The sequence below is a fragment of the Balaenoptera borealis genome (assembly GCF_965194805.1).
Source record: "Balaenoptera borealis genome assembly, chromosome: 3".
NCBI classification, from domain to species: Eukaryota; Metazoa; Chordata; class Mammalia; order Artiodactyla; family Balaenopteridae; genus Balaenoptera; species Balaenoptera borealis.
This window is the reverse complement of record NC_138866.1, coordinates 115344131-115361669: the sequence shown is the minus strand read 5'-3', so window position 1 is coordinate 115361669 and position 17539 is coordinate 115344131. Positions and strand designations below refer to the sequence as shown.

General features: G+C 40.0%; 1 protein-coding gene across 1 annotated transcript in view; it reads right to left on the bottom strand.

The window, feature by feature from the left end:
- The window catches only part of LOC309624840 (IQ domain-containing protein H-like), a 126832-nt gene that overhangs the window by 22774 nt on the left and 86519 nt on the right, over positions 1–17539 (bottom strand). The window contains 2 exon segments of the mRNA XM_082383547.1: positions 2349–2410; positions 9629–9751. Coding sequence (XP_082239673.1) covers positions 2349–2410; positions 9629–9751 — 185 coding nt within the window.

Genomic DNA, 17539 nt, shown 5'->3' with positions numbered 1-17539 from the left:
AACTTGTCAACAAAAAGGATTTGTGTAATAAATATTTTTTATTAATCAACTTAGCAGAATGTAGGAATAGGTTCAGTCATTCCTAGCAAAAGGCTACCACTGAGCTAGGACACTAGTATTAGCTCATTTTAAAAACTGTTAGTTTAAGAGAATTGTTGCTGAGTAAAATTCATGCCTAACAATTTACTTGCCTACAGAGACATTTGCACCTCAGTATTCTGGAGACTTTCATCTAGAGTTTGTTTTCTATTTCATGTATACAAGTGATTCCTGCTACTTATGAATGCACCCCATTTATGTGCAGAGGAGAATGTGCCCCATTCATGAACAGCTGTCTTTATAAAGCTGAACATACATTTAAAGAAGATTTCAGAGACAACTTGCAAACCATCCTGTAGAATTAAACTATGGTCAGTGAACATTTCCAAACAACTAGGTCACTGTTAAGTTTTAACTTGGAAACAAAACTCCAGGGTATTTTTCTAGCTATTTTTCAAACTTTTTTAAAAATCAAAGTTAAAAACAGATTAAATGAATGGATTAGTTTTTTAAAATCATTCTATCCTGAGGGGGTGAACCTAAAGAGCAAGCTGCCTCTTAAGGCAGCTGCAAAGAACTTTGGGATTACTTCTTTTCCCAGTTGTTAACTGTAAAATAAGTCACCTTAGAGTCTAAAGCTTAGACACTTGTGGAATGACTTCCTTCCAGCCTGATTGGGCTTTCCCTTGGGTCAGGGTGGGAGTAGATAGCTTCCCAGGCTCCAAGACAGAAGACCAGAGCTCTATGTCCTGCCACTGACTATGTGACTTTGGGGAAGTTACTTAAACTCTCTGGATCTTCATTTCTTTTTCTCTGAAATGAAGGAATTGGACTAGATAAGTACTTCCAAACTTTTTGAGTTAGATTCCCAAAATCCAAGGACCACCTACCCCTACCCCTTATAGCTACTGAACATTAGTATCTCTTCTTTTAATAGAAAAAACAATAGCCAAAGGCAACTTCAGAGTCATTAATTTTTAACAGTGGTTTGTATTTTATTGCCACAGGGTCAGTATGTATTAGACCCTGGGTGCTTCTCCAAACAAATTCCTGGGCCCCGTCCAGATCAAGAAAATCAGAATCTTTGACTGTGCAGTTTCACCAAGTATAGTTTCATCAAGTCCCCCAAAGTGATTCTTACATATACTAAAGATTGAGACCCATACTTTAAAAAAATTGTGTGTGTGTGATGCTGGGTCCACACATGGATTCAAGCCCCTTGTGCCACCCCTCCTCAGCCTCCTCAGGTCCATGGTTCCCAGGCTGGGAATCAAGAAACTAGATGGACTCTAAGTCCCGTTCCCTATTAATAATTCATTTCTAGAATTTCCTTCATTTTTCCCTTGAAATTTCTACTCAAATGCCACTATTTCCAGAAATATGCCAGTACAAATGGAGTCAGTATGAAGTTATCCCAGTAAAGCCAAACCACAAAATTCTGGTCTGTAGGGTCATCCCCTCTTGGAGCCCTCACCTGATGTGACCTGACTGCAATAAAGCCAAACAAAGCCCAGCCAACTCATGAAAAGCCTCTCCTTGATCCTCCAGAGAAAATCAAGCAACACAAAGAAAAGTTTATAGTTGCTCATCTTTTCTTCTTCAATATTCTGTAGATATTAAAAGGAAGAAAAATATAAGACAGAAACAGTTTCCCAATAAGTCAGGATGACTTAAAGGTACCAAATAACCATATTCCAAGATATGAATAAGACACAATTCAACGTTGTGGCTCTAAAGTTCTGAGTCCTAGATGAGGAGACAACTTTCCTTGTTCTCCAGAATAACCTGGAGAGAAATCTGCAGGAAACAGGGAAGCATAGAGAAGCCTCCTGAGTGGTGCAATAGGACTCTTCTCAGCATAAATGTATCTTGAGGAGACTGCATCAGGGCCGGAACTGGATCTGAAGAGGGACGACAGACCCTGCCTTTTTGGGGAGCATCTTGCCAAGTCACCAGAGCATTTTTCTAAGCATGCCAGAATGAAAACTGCCCTTCTGCAATCGGGACATCTGAGCTGGTTCCTCATCAGTCATATTTGCTGTGCCTTGTAGGTGTATGTGTTTGAGTGTAATATGTTGTTAAAACTAGCCCCTTACCCATCAATTTTGGATAATTAATCAATTATACTTATGAACTTCTGCTGACACATCTAAAGTCAATTTATGAAATACTTAAAGATCTAAATAAAACAAGATAGACAACCAATAAATCAGCATGCTGATTAAAATGCATGAGAAGCATCATTCTTGTTAGTTGTTATAGTCTATTTTCTTAGCTTATTACATCTCATAGACACACTTCATACTCACAACATTCCCAACTTGTCTCTCTTCAGGTGTTCATATAATATAAAGATAGTTCCTTGCCTGTCCTATAAAATTTGAATGGGAAGAAAAGAAATAGCATATTATGTTGGAAACAAAGTAAAGAAAACATACTACACTAAGACCAATAAGGCTGATTTGAACTGAAATCTAGAGCTAATTGCAAATACTGTGAGAAGCACATTTGGAAAGGATGTCTCCAGAATATGGAATAGATATGTTCTAGGACAGTGTTTTTTGTAAAATTGAGATTATAATTTATTTATAACATTGTGTAAGTTTAAGGTGTACATGTTATTTTATATATTTATTTATTGCGATATGATTACCACTGTAGCTTTAGCTAAGACCTCTATCTCATCACATACTTATCATTTTATTTTTGTGGTGAGAACATTTAAGATCTAGTCTCATATTAATTTTGAAGTATATAATGTAATATTGTTGATTATAGTCACTATGCTGTTCATTAGATCCCCAGAAACTATTCATCTTCTAACTGCAAGTTTGTACTCTTTGACCAACATCTTCCCAATCCCCCACCCACCCCGGGCCCTGGTAACCACCGTTCTACTCTCTGTTTCTATGAGTTTGACTTTTTTAGATTCCACATATAAGTGATATTGTACAATTTTTGTCTTTGTCTGGCTTATCTCACTTAGCATAATGCAGTCAAGTTCCATCTATGTTGTCACAAATGGCAGGATTTCCTTCTTTCTCATGGCTGAGTAATATTCCATTCTGCATATATACACTGCATCTTTTTTATTGATATATAGTTGATGTACAATATTATATGTTTCAGGTATACAACATAGTGATTCACAATTTTTAAAGGTTATACTCCATTTATAGTTATTATAAAAATTGGCTATATTCCCTATACTGTACAATACATCCTTGTAGCTTATTTATTTTATATATAGTAGTTTGTACTTCTTAATCCCCTACTCCTGTCTTGTCACTCCTGCCTTCCCTCTTCCCACTGGTAATCACTAGTTTGTTCTCTGTATCTGTGAGTCTGTTTCTTTCTTCTTGTATTAACTAGTTTGTTGTATTTTTTAGATTCCACATATAAGTAATAACAAACAGTATTTGTCTTTCTCTGTCTGACTTATTTCACTAAGCATAATACCTCTGCGTGCATCCATGTTGTTGCAAATGGCAAAATTTCATTCTTTTTTATGGCCGAGTTATATTCCATTATACATACATACCGCATCTTCTTTATCCATTCACCTGTTGATGAACACTTAGGTTGCTTCCATATCTTGGCAATTATAAATAATGCTGCTGTGAACATTGGGGTGCATGTATCTTTTTGAATTAGTGTTTTTGTTTTCTTTGGATATATACCCAGGAGTGGGATTGCTGGATCATATGGTAGTTCTATTTTTAGTTTTTTGAGAAACCTCCATACTGTTTTCCACAGTGGCTGCACCAATTTATATTCCTACCAACAGTGTATGAGGGTTCTCTTTTCTCCATATCCTCACCAACATTTGTTATTTGTGCTCTTTTTGATGATAGCCATTCTGATAGTTGTGAGGTAATATCTCATTGTTGTTTTGATTTGCATTTCTCTGATGACTAATGATGTTGAACATCTTGTCATGAGCTTGTTGGCCGTCTATATGTCTTCTTTGGGAAAATGTCTCTTTGGGTCTTCTGCCCAATTTTTAATCAGGTTTCTTTTTTTTAAATGATGAATTGTATGAGCTGTTTATATATTTTGGATGTTAACCCATTATTGGTCATATCATTTGCAAATATTTTCTCCCACTCAGTAGGTGGTCTTTTTGTTTTGTCAATGGTTTCCTTTGCTGTGTAAAAGCTTTTAAGTTTAATTAAGTCCCATTCATTTGTTTTTGCTTTTGTTTTCTTTGGGAATCTGCCTTTTAGCTCACTTCCTGGGTGATTCTCACACACATCAAAATTTGAAAACCACTGTTCTAAGAGCAATGGGTAAAAAAATATAGGGAAGCAGTTTGTTGTGTGGAAAATAATTGGTACTTCAAAGGAAAACTACGTTCTGTCTATATCACACCTTGATTCTATGGGAGATATTTTACAACTCTGTAAGTTGTAGGTGACTGAGAGACAAGCAAATTCTGTCCAGTCTGGTAGAGGTTCAACTGATTTTCCTCTCCTGCTCTCCTTGTGGAAAAACCAGTTTTGCCTCCATTTGCATATTCATTTCAGTAGTGATGATCTATAAAGTTGTCTGGTTTTTTGGATTCTTTTTTGTCCTGGTTATAACATCTGCTTAATTCTTCTCTCTTAAATAAATCTTTATCATGTGTTTAGTTTTATATCTGTATGAGAGGCATGATTTTATCCTTTTTTGAAAACTATCTTTTAACAGTTCTTCTCCAAATAAATAAAAGTTAACACTGGAGTTGTCCAATAGTGGAAATGGTGAAGCTGTGAACTCCTCATCACTGGAAGTACAGAAAAGGAAACTACATTTTGGAGATTTGGTAAAAGATACCACATGCCAGAATTACAACTGCCCGTTGACTCCCCATTTTATCAGGAAATCTGGGCATTAGGACAGACATTGGGCTAGAACTGTGGTCAATGCTGGCTGCACATTAGAATCATCTGAGTGCTTTAAAAATTTAATGCCTGGGCCCTACCTCCAGAAATACTGATTTAATTGGTCTGGAGTGGGTCCTGGGTACAGTGCCAGGCTAAGCCATATTGGAGCCTAAGGCAAAGGAAAAACACCAGTATATGTTTATTTAAAATATTGATATTTTGTTCATCATGGATTTCTTGCATTAATTTTGATTTTTAACATATTGAATTACAATATTATTTATCTTTATTACTGAGGTGCTTTGGGTAAGTGCCTCACTTGCCTCACATTAATCTCAGCCCTGCCTGAGCATCTGTACTTTTTAAATCTCCTCACTCACGCCATTCTAATGGGCCGCCAGGGCTGAGAGCTATTGACTAGTTGATCTTGTCTTGCATTCTTTACTGAGCTGTCCAATGTGGTAGGCACTAGCTACATGGGGCTACTGAGAACTTGAAATATTAATAATCGAAACTGAGTTGTGCTGTAGCTTTTAAAGACTTAGTACATAAATGTAAAGTATCTTATTAATTTTTATACTGATTACATGTTGAAGTGATAATATTTGTTTTCTTTTTGGGGAGCATCCTTTTCTTGACACTAATTTCTGAGTCAATCAGGTTATGCTGCAGTCATTAAAAAAACAAACAATTCTTAGTCTGTGTTAACAAAAAAGTTGGTTCTTGCTCATACTCCATTTCCCACATGGGTCGGCGTGGATCTCTGGTCCCTGTAGGTACACTCAGGGCTGAAGGAGGCTCCAGCTCAGTGTTCTTCCAGGATTTCCAAGGCAGGAAAAAGGCTATGGCGACTCATAGAGTGGCTCTTAAAGGTATAAAAAGGACATATATCATTCTGTTCATATTTCACTGGCCAAAACAAGTTACATGGCCACGCCTGACTTCAGGGAGAGGGTGGAGGAAGTACAATTCTGTTATGTGCCTGGAAGGAGGAGAATCAGAACATTTTGAACAGCCTTAATGATTGCCACCATGGCAATCCCTTGGCCCGAGGAAGTGATTGCTGGTGGTTGTGGAGCTATTTAGGATCATGGCACACTGCCTATGTATGTGCGAGACCAGCCCTGCCACACTGTCGCAGGCAGTAAACATGACACTTTTCTCCATATGGCTTTCATTACAAGTTCATTTCATTAGGAAATCAGTGGGGGTATTTTCTAGCATAACAGAAATACCAGGAATGAGACCCACCGAGTTGGTTACAAACTCAGCAATGCGTCCTTCCAATATTCAGCAAGGAAAATAAACTCAAAGGGTGATCTCATTTCCCTCTTTTACCCCTAAGATTTTGGACAAGAAACATCATGTGAAATTCTATGATGATAATGGGAAGAAAAACATAATGTTGAGAATAAGGACTTTGAGGATTCTTCTTTTGGTAGCAATGACACTGATGTATTGTTAACGTTGCTTCTTTTTCTGGAAAGAGCCACCCACATTAAATTTGACCGAGAGTGGAAGCAGGTGGCGTAGGTAACACTGGAATTAGAGTAAGTGATCTTCTTTTTAGACTCAGAATAACCCAAGGAGGCAATAAAATTTTAGGGAAGTTAATTGTTAGACATAACTTTTTTTTCTTTTGTAAGGTGGAGATAGTCATGGGGGTTATGGAGAAGTTTGCGCTTCTTCAGCTGAAGAATACACAAGAATTACCTAGGTGGAATATTTTATTTGAAATGGATCCCAGAATTCTTGGACTGGATTGGTAATAATATTTTAGAAACATACATAGTTAGTGGGAAACAGTCCTTAGGGGGAAAAAAGTGCATAGGGAATACGCTGGTGTAAGAAAAAGAATCATATTTAACTTTACAGACAATTATGGATTAAGGCATTTCATAAAATGCCTGGCTCTGTGACCTGGGGAAAGTGCTTAAACTCTTTAAACATAAATTCCTCACTGCGATATGGTAGAAATAACAACTTCTTACAGGAGAGATATGAAGATGAAAGAGATAATAAAGTAATAGTGCTTAGCTCAGTGCCAGCACATAGTAGGTGCTTGGTAAATGCCTCTCCAAGAAAAGGCATCGGAGAGAACAAGTGGAGAGTTCTGACAAGGGAGGGACCCCAGTGTCTGAAAAGATGAGAATACATCTTAGGAAAAATAGAGCAAGGACATTGTTAGAGAATTTCCAAATATTCCAAGTAGTCACATGTCTCCTCCTTCTTACCTCAGATTTTTATGATTCCATTTCTCCTCTCTTCTTGTACTTTTGTTTATTATTTGCTCTTTTTCTTTCTATTTATCCCCTCCTACCTTATTTTTATAGATTGTTCCAGTCTCTGGATTTTCTTCTATTTTCTCTATTTTCTTCTGTTATCTTTTTCTTCTTCATATTGTTCCATCACTCCGTCACCCCCAATCTATATTTCTCTTTCTCTTCCAGTTCATCTTTCATCCTTTATACGTTGTTTAGCACAGTTGACCTGGAGGCAGAGTCTACGAAATATGCCTGTCAGTTCTTCTATGCCCCTCTGCCCTTTCTTCATTCTTCTTACCCTCAGTGGAACCCCTTCCTCTGCACCATCCACTGTTTCCCCTGGGCCTTAGTAGCCTGTTTCCTGTACTAAAATTTCTTCTTAGAAATGAATCTGATTAACTCAGAGCCACAAAGGTGTAAATAACTTGTAAAGTTTGGTGCTTTACTTTTCCCAGGAGTACTAGAACTTCAATCAAGTACAAAGCCTTCAGCCAAAGAAATAAATCTCTAATAATAATCTCGGGCAATAGAAAGTTATGGAGCCCGTTTTCTTTTCAGCAGGAGACTTTCCCTGCCAAATATGCCCACTCACAGAGCTTGTTCTGCTTTGATATTTCAGAAGAAAATAAAATAAGTTGATTCAGGTAAAGCTAGAGTTAGATTTAGCCACCTTCTGGCACATGTAAGTCTAATTAATTTAGGGCTAAAAACTACAGTTGACCCTTGAACAACATGGGTTTGAATTGCATGGGTCTACTTATATGCAAATTTTTTTCAACAGTAAATACTACACTACTACACATCCGTTGTTAGTTGAATCCTTGGATGCCGAACTGTGGATACATAGGGCCAACTATAGCGTTACACTTGAATTTTCGATTATGTGGAGGGTCAGCGCCCCTAACTCCGGCATTGTTCAAGGATCAACTGTATTTAATTCCAAAGAGATTGTGTTGAGCAGATGTAATAATTAATTTCAGATAAATCAGTTCAATCTGTCCTTTTCATTCTTTCTATATTTTATCAATTTTTATGTAATTTGCAAGGGAATATGAGCTTCATTTTATGTGTTTGCAGTCAGCATGAATCAGCCTAATCAAAAGGCGTTATGCACCCTGACAGTGCCCTACAGTGTGCTGGGGATTGCCAAGTGTCAGCCAGTCATCCTGTTCACTGTTGGCCCTGTGCCTAAGGTCCATATGCTTTTCAAGGGCCTATAACAATATGTGAACCCTGAAAAATTCTATTTGTTTTCAAATATGAAAAACAAAAATTAATAAATATGGAACTGAGTATCTACAAATCAAAACATTTGATCAATTGGTTATTGCTCAATTCTTTGTCATTATCTATACATTATATTTAATGTGAGAGGTGAATATATTTTAATATGTTTGATGTGATGTAGGAAGGGTGTTCCACAAGAGCACATAGGGTCACTCAGGTCTTAGAATAGCCCTCTAAGAATTTCAGATGTGAAGATCTGAATCAAAGTGCAAAATCATGAAACTATTTCTCAGAGTAGTATGAATCTCTAGGCACAAAATGGAGGTTCTAGTTTAAGTAGGAGATATTACATCCCACTTTGCCCCCATCCAGCTACACTAAGGATGAAGAAGCTGGGTAGGGGCCATCAATGTCACTGGAAATAGACCAAAAATGGGGGAAAGTGTTTTTGTTTTTTTTAAAATCAGAACTCCTCCTAGAAAGAAACTATGGTATGTAGGTAGAAGGACGCTATGGATTGAATTGTGTATCACCCGCCCCCCCCCCCCCGCCCCATTCATATGTTTAAGCCCTAATCCCCCATGTGAATGTATTGGAATCAGGGACTTTAAGGGAATGATTATGGTTAATGAGGTCATAAGGGTGGAGCCCTGTTCAGTTAGAACTTGTGTCCTTCTAGAAGAGGTTACAGAGACATCAGAGATTGCTCTTTTCCCGCCGTGTTAGGACACAGCAAAAAGGCAGTTATCGTGCAAGTCAGGAAGAGTCCTCACCGGGAACTGAATTGATCGGCAACTTCACCTTGGATTACCCAGCCCCCAGAACTGTGAGAAATACATTTCTGTTGTTTAAACCATCTTGTATATGGTGCTTTGTTACAGCAGCCCAAACAGACTAAGAGGATATTTATTAGTAAGCAGCTTTGGGTGGGGTCAGAAAGCTCAGGACATGCTTCAAGATTAAGAGATGGTCCCCCAAATTACTCCTAAGTCTGGTGAGCTACAGGGTTTTTGCTTTACTAAGTTGGGTGTACAAGTTTGGGGTCAGAGATCAACTTCCCAAGACCAAGTGCCACCCCCTGCCCTTCCCCAAGCAGCACTCAACCTTCCTCTAAATACATGTCAAACCAATGTTTAAAGAATATCTGTTTGAAGGTGCATCAAATTATTAGCTGCCTAGATCACCCACAGGCCCGTATTTTGTCCAGCCTTGGCCAACTGTCACCCTTCATACCTCAATATCATAGCCGATGCCATGGGCCTTACACATCTGGAGAAAAACATAGTGGAAAATCAGAGAGAGATTGTTGTGCCTCAGCTGGGTGCTCATTACCGCATAGCGACTGGTTGCCAGTGACTGGAAAAGAATCACAACTGAATGTCAGACTCTTTACTAAATATTTAAATAAACTTTTAATTTTAGAATAATTGTGGATTAAGAGAAAGGTTGCAAAGATAATACAGAGAGTTCCTGTATAGCCCACACCCAGTTCCCATACTGTTAACATTGTACATTGATGTGGTACCTTTGTCACAACTAAGGAACCAAATTGCCACATTACTATTAAGTCCATACTTTATTTGGATTTCATTAGTTTTTCCCTAATTTTCATTTTCTGTTCCAGGATCCCCTCCAGGACAGCACATTATATTTAGTTGTCATGTCTCCGTAGGTTCTTCTGGGCTGTGACAGTTTCTCAGTCTTGCCTGACAGTTTTGAGGAATACTGATCAAGTATTTTGTAGAATGTCCCTCAATTTGTGTTTGTCTGATGTTTTTCTCATGATTAGATGGGGGTTGTTGGTTTTGGAGAGAAGCACTACATAGGTAAACTGCCGCTTTCATCACCTCATATCAAGAATACATATATCAACATGATTTATCACTGTTGATGCTGACCTTGGTCACCTGGCTAAGGTAGTCTTCATCAGGTTTCTTGCTGTAAAGATACCCTCCCCCTTTTTGCTCTTCGGCAGCAAATCACTAAGTGCACTCCACCTCCTTGAAGGGACCAATGTTAGAATTTTAATTCCAACTGCTTTCTTTGTTTGGGAAATAGCTATTCTATATCTTGCTTGCCTATCAATGAGAGCTATCCCAAAGAGACTGGTTACAGTAGGTCCAAAGTATTTCAACTATAATATCTCCTAAAATATTTAAAATTTAATATGTGCAAAAGAAAGTATTGAATCCCGATAGTTTTGTAGCATGTCCTTTGTGAAATATGATGTTTGCCTTTGACAATTATCTCTGTTTGTCCTTGGGTAAATGGAAATTTGGAGAACTGCACATAGAGCCATGGCCAACCTTAGGGCATAGAAAATGGCGATGCCTGGACCAGATTTTGAACTTTGGAGACTCTCAGGTGCTGGGCAACCAGGTGCCTGATCGCATGCAGTGACTTGAAATAGGAGAAGGAAAAGGAGGTGCAGCTGGTTCACAGCTGGCTGCAAGGATCCTAATGACCTGACACACTGTCTTTTGTGAAACCCCAGGCTCTCTCTCTGTCTCTGAGCTAATGCAAGGAAACTGGGGCCAACTGAGTGAGTGCCCAGCGGAGAATGAACATTTCCCCACCTGCATCTCTCTCTCTCTCTCTCTCTCTCTCTCTCTCTCTCACACACACACACACACACACACACACACACTCAGATTTCATGTTCACCTTTTGTGACATATGTCCCCCACATATTGTGTCTTTTCCTTTCACATTTACGTAAAGTAGTGTATCTGATGGTTGCGTTATCAATAGTAGTAATTAAGCCCATTCTTCCCACACATAAGCAGGATCCACATCTACAAAAATGTTAGGCTCCCCCAGGCTAATGCATCGAGTTGTGCACCTCATTGGTATTGTCCCACTGGGAGCCACTGGGGATTCTATTTTTACAAAAGAAAATCTATTTGACCCTCTATGCCTCACAACTGTGCTTTGTTATCACCCTGACCTATCATGAGTTGTTCCCCTGTCTGGCTCCCTTACACGACTGGGAGTTTTCTGAGGGCAGGCACTGTTTGGTTTCTGAATCCCCAGGCTGGACATGATGCTAGCATTCAGTGTTTCTTGAATGAAAGAAAGAATGGATACATGAAATAGGGTAAGTGGATTGCACTTCTCTCTGACTTAAGAGACACTTCAAAGGATGTAATTCAGGGGACTTGCAGTCACTGAGCACTTTGGGGCAGAAGAAGAGATTGATTCACAAAACAGAGGACAGTCACACCATCCCTAGAGAATGACAGCTCAGGACAGTCATCCCAGGCCTTGCCCCTAGAGGACATCTTTTGGAGGACAACGTAGCTCTGGTGGACCTGACAGGGATTATTGGTGGGGTAACAAGAACTGGTTAAGGGAAATGCTGGCTCAGCTGTGTAGTCAGTGTGGAGGAGCGTGACCGCCAGGCCTGCTTGCCCTGCCGTGTCAGGCTGTGCCATGCTCCTGCCTTCACAATGGAGGCCCAGAAGCCCGAGCTTTTGTGTATGGAAGTGAACTGTAAATACTCTGGAATTCCATTGTAGTTACTGAGCATGTAATTGCGTGGTAATTACCATGAATTCACAAGATAATTCCAAGGTTATTTTTGTCTTCTAAAGTTGTCTTATGCTGCTATAGTATATAAACTAGCAAACCCAAGATCAGGACCCAGTCAGCGAGGGAGAGAGGTAGGCAGGCATCTGGTAGCAGGATCCAGCTCAGTGCTGTGTATCTTGGCTCCAAAGCAAGGCAGAAGAGCTCACTGTCCAGTATTACTGGACAGCAAGTAAGGACAGGCTGTCCTGAGGTTTCTTTTGCTCTACGGAGACAGACTGCAATTCCCCCTCCTCCCAGTCCTGGGCTTGTGATTCATAAGGAATCGGAAAGAAAAGCCAGGATATTTGGTGTATGTCTCCAAGCGACATCTTCTTTTCCATGACCATCACCGTCCTAGTCCAGACCATTATGGCCTGGAGGGCAGCTTCTTCTTTCTACTAGGGAGGTGGGGTTGCAAGCAGAATTCTATAGTGGAAAGGTTATACAGTGTCAGACTCACTGAAGTTCAAAACCTCACTAGGCCACTTACTATATGTGTGATCTTGAATATGTCATTTAACTTCCCTGACTTTTGATGATTCAATAAGCACCTAGCACCTGATACAGTAGCTACTATTGTTGTTGCTGTTTCTTTGAAAACATCTGCAGGGCCTGGAGCATTGTAGACCTACACCAAATGTAATTTTCCAGGCTATTCCTGCCCCCACTGGTACCTGGGATTCTGAGCATTACTACCAGATTGAGCATTTCCCAAACTCAGGTTGGTCAATGCTCAGAAATCTTCAGTGTCTCCTCTTTGCCTTCAAAATGAAATCCAGACACCTGGCTTGGCTGGAAGACTCTCCCAAACTTTCTCAGTGGACTGCTCCAACCACTTCTCCCACTTCCCTCTTCCCAGATTCTCTGCCCCAGCCCAACTGGTTCATAACAGACCACGGGCTCTCTTCGGCTGCTGTCCTTTCCGCTGGGGGAGGTCTCCCTCTCCTTGCCATGGTGACTGCCTTAGTCTTTAAGGCCAGACCAAGTTCTACGTTCTTAGTAAAGCATCCTCTGTCCCCGCCTGTCCACAGTTGTTTCTCCTAAGAACTCCAGCAGCAGGTTAAGGGACTGTCACCTAAATGGCACTTAAATGAGACCTTGTGGTTTTTCCTTGTGTATGTGCTATCTATTTTATATTTCTTTTCAACTCCTCAAGGACAGGGACTTTGTCAAATGTCTCTGTATCCTGGATGCTTGGTGAAATTCCTGGCTTATCTTAAGTGCTTAATATGTGTGTTATAATAATGCAAATAAAGATGAGCATATACGATACACCTACTTTTTTTTTTTTTTAAAGACTTAACCAACTCTGCAGTTCCTACAGGAAAAAACTGTCAATGATCTAGTGTTGTCTTTTATCCAGCCTGATAGCACAGGTGACAGTATTGTCTCGAGGATTAGATGAGTTCGTAAAGACCTTGGAACAGTGTCTAGCACAGAATAAGCACTCAAAAACAAGTTAGCTCTTATTAGCATTTGTTAAATAGTTTCACAAATAAGATAAATTACTTGAAAAACAAAACAAAACAACAACCAACCAGTAAATCTTTTCATCAGAAAGGGACTTGAATCAGAAAACCTGGACTTTGCTGCTTACTTAACTTTATGACCTTGGGCAGTTCACTTACCTTTGAATAGCCTTACTTTCCTAATCTGTAAAATGGGTATGATAATCCATGTCTTGTCTACTTCTTGGGGTTATCTTGGGGATCAAATAAGCTCATGTCTATTTAAAGTATAAAGCATTATACAAATGGAAAACATCATTTTTAAAAGGCTGACTTGTGTAATTGACTCTTCTGATGCTGTAAAATCCATTTAGGTTTACCAAGGAAGTCATAACCTAAAGAATTTTATAGCATCGGAAGACTCCTCCACAACCATCTGGCCCATTCAGTGCTCACTGAGTCCCGGCTTAGCTCGGAGCAGATTAGGAGCCAGTGGATAATAGTAATATGCCTGCAAATAACCTCATCACACCGGGAGATGAAGCCTCCTTTGGAAGAAGAGCTTTTTCCATGGCCTCAACCAGAGACTTCTTCAGGGATGAGCTGAAGCTGTACTCTGGGGTCGGGTCATTGACTCTCAGCCAACACAAGGCAGGTTGGGTAGCACAATGCTCAGACACAAGCTTTAAAGTCTGACAGGCCTGGGCTTAATTCTGGCTTCCATACTTGCTTGTTGAGTGACCTTCCACAAGTTGCTTAACATTTCTTAACCTCAGTCTTCTTATCTAAAAATGAGCATAATAACAGCACCTGCCCCATATGTTAGGTTGTATAAAGATTCATGTAAAACACTTAGTTAAAGAACCTGGTGAGGAGTAAAGGCTCAGTACATTTTGGATGTTATTATCATGTTATTATATGCATTATAGTTATATGCTGGCCTATCTGGGTCCTTTGAAAAACTTGGAGCTCTTTGCTACTCATGCTTATATCCTCTGCGCTTAGTAGAGTGCCTGGCACAAAGAGGTGAACTTATTTCTAGTTGATTCTGGCTGAAAGTATTAACTGATAACTAAGGTGATGGCTGATGAGAACTTAACATGTGACCTGTCACAACAATATTACTCCTTTCTAAAAGATTCTGCAAGAAAAAGACCATTCAATGGAAGGCTGTGGAACAGAGGGATGGGCCCTTCCTATGTCCCCTTACAGGAAAAATTCCCTGTCCCCAGTACCCCACTGTGCATGACACTGCCTGGGCCAGGCTTGATACAGAGCCCTACTCTATAGGCCCCATAAAATCAAATGCCTTAGGAGACCCCGGGGGTCATTTAGGTTTACCTTATTTTATAAACAAGGAAACTGAGGCCAGAGAGAGGATCAGAATTCATGACCCCTGACTTAGAGCAGTGTTGTCCTCTCCAAATTCCCACTGGCCACATTTGGAATGTGTGGGAATTTCAGAGGTTAGCCTTTTCTAGTAAAACAAGGGGGAAGAAATAGAAGGCAAAATATTATTGGTAGAAGTCTAGTTTTATTAAACTACCTTTCTAAATCACAATCTAACAAGAACGCTTCAAGCCAAATAAAGAAAGCTCGAAATACTCCTTTTCACTGGAGAATATAATTTTGCTTCAGCCACAATTTAAATTGATTTAGTTCTGAGCACCAGCACTTGAAGTGTGGAGCGTATTCTATTTTCGCCATGATACTTGTTTTGACAGTGATGCATTTCAGTTGACATAGTTGAAATCCTTATGTAATAAATCTCTGCCTGAAAATTAATCATGTTTATAATATTCTGAGAATTAATAACACCCATTGCTCAAATCATTAACTTAAAAAAGGAGCTTCCAAAATCTGTTCTCGGCAGTAAGGGACCACAAATAAATGAATGTTTGATAAAATAATCCAAGTAGCAGTTTAACAAGCGTAAACTTGAATGTGGTTGCAATAACATAGAACTATTGTTTAAGGGTTGGCAGAGGCTGATGAGTTTCTTATTTCAGTTATGAAGCAGGCATCCACATGCATAATGAACTGCTCTCTGAATTATTAATGTGTTGCTTATTTAGCCTCATCTGTCTAGAAGATAACGTATCCTAACTCTAATGAGTGAGTGGTTTTGTACATAATTACAGTAGCAGCAGTAGTGGGGAAATGCGTGCCTTCAAAGAAGGAGTTCTAAAAATAAAGTCATCACATAAACTCTGTTGTTGCATTCTATCAAAATCAAACCCGAAGCATTTGAGAATTCATAATAAATTACAGGAGACAGAATCATTATTAACATCATAATTTAACACAAAAGGTTTTACTTAATCATTCATTACAGATCATGTGCTGTTAAAATGCTTATAAATGACTGGGGTTGTTTTAAGATGTTTGCAGAGATGGTCCCTTTTGGCCACTCACCAACTGTGGTATCGAGGGTCCACCAAGAGAGAGGAAGAGTAAAAAACGGACAGAAAAGGGTAGCAAGTTACGTCCAGTCTGACAGAACGTTAATTAAAAGTTAAAAAGCCGTTAGGTGACTCCTTTTCATTTTCAAAACATGTACATCTGGGACTCATCCGATCTTGCTTCCACCTTCAAGGGGCTATTTGTGGAGGACACTGGATCAGAAGCCCACGCACCTGGTCTAACCGGGTCTAAATGAGAGTGGTTTGCCACCTGTTTCTAATAAGGGGACAATGGCTCTTCTTAGAGTTCAGAAAAGTTTTTGCTTTTCCCCTGCACAGCGTATTATCTAAAGGAATAGGCCCAAACTGGACACCTTTTATAGGCATTTGTTCTGAATGTGCCCTCATTATCACTGTAGTCATATCTGTGTATTTCCTTTCTCTTGTCTTCAAAGGGGGCTGTCAACTGACTGTAAACCTGATGGCATCACAGTCTGTTCACACTTGTTCAGGAGCTTCAGTTTGGTTGTAAATTGTACTGTGCGTGCATGCGTGCGTGCGTGATTCTTTTAAAACTTACCTGTCACACGTGCACATACACATAGGAGCACGTGTGTGCACACACATGCACAGTGGCACCAGGGTTAGAAGCTCCATGTATCTTTCTAAAAACAAAAGCACTTTCAATTTATCCCTACATCAGAAAACCTGAATAGCTCTTCTTCAGTGATTGTAGAGACATTTGAATTATTGAAGATCATAATGTGTCCCTCTTGTGTGTGGGCAATTCCTAAAAGTGTTTAAGACTCTTGATCACAGGAGAATTCCTGTATGTCACCTGTAGCTAGGATTGAAATCTATAGGCAAGATGGGGAAGATGGGAGAGTGCTTCTGATTCAAAGTACAACTTCTGCTTACAGCCTTCTGAAGCACCATACTTAAATGCAGCAAATTGTCTTTGGAAGTCTTGCGTTGAATATTAACTCAGCTTCCAGCTTCCTTTTGGAAATGGCATGGAGATAGGTTCACTAAGCCAGAAGGTGTCAAGTTCTACTGCTGTCCCTCCCTCTGGCACTGAACTTAGGGTCTTGTAGGTCCCTTTGGTGAGGACAGAGGCCACAGGTGGGACCGAACCTGGGAAATTCCTAGCAAGGTCCTGGGACCTAATTAAAAGAGGCCTGTTTCTCATTCCTAGTCCAACTCTGCTTCTCTTCTTAATAAGCAAAGAGATCTAAGGGATTCCCATGAGCAATGGTACCTCATAGGACAAGTGGATTGAGCAGGAGAAGGAGGCTGTCGCCTGAGCCCCCCAAGACATCTGGCACCCTCTCCAGTTTACCCTTCCAAGTGTACACTGAGTTCCTGCCAAGGAAGGTGATGTGGGGATCCTGGGCAGAGTCAAACAAGTGTTCTTTAAATCCAGAGGTGTCTCTTGGACCCAAAGAGACTCAACAGAGAGGCAGGAGATGCTGCTCTGAAAAGATATCTCTAGGGCACTGGAGTGGGGGTCCTATTAACCACTGGCATTCCTCTTTTATCTGCTTGACATATTTGGACCTCAAGTAGAGCTTCATTTGCAAAAAGGGCACGAAGCCCACTATTTTAAGAGAAGGCAGAAGAAAGCCTCTGGCATTGTCAGAGCAGCTGTGGCTTGAGCCCCAATCTGCTCTCATATCCCACCTACAGGAAGGGCCATCTGGTCCTCCTGAACTCTGCTCTCCTTC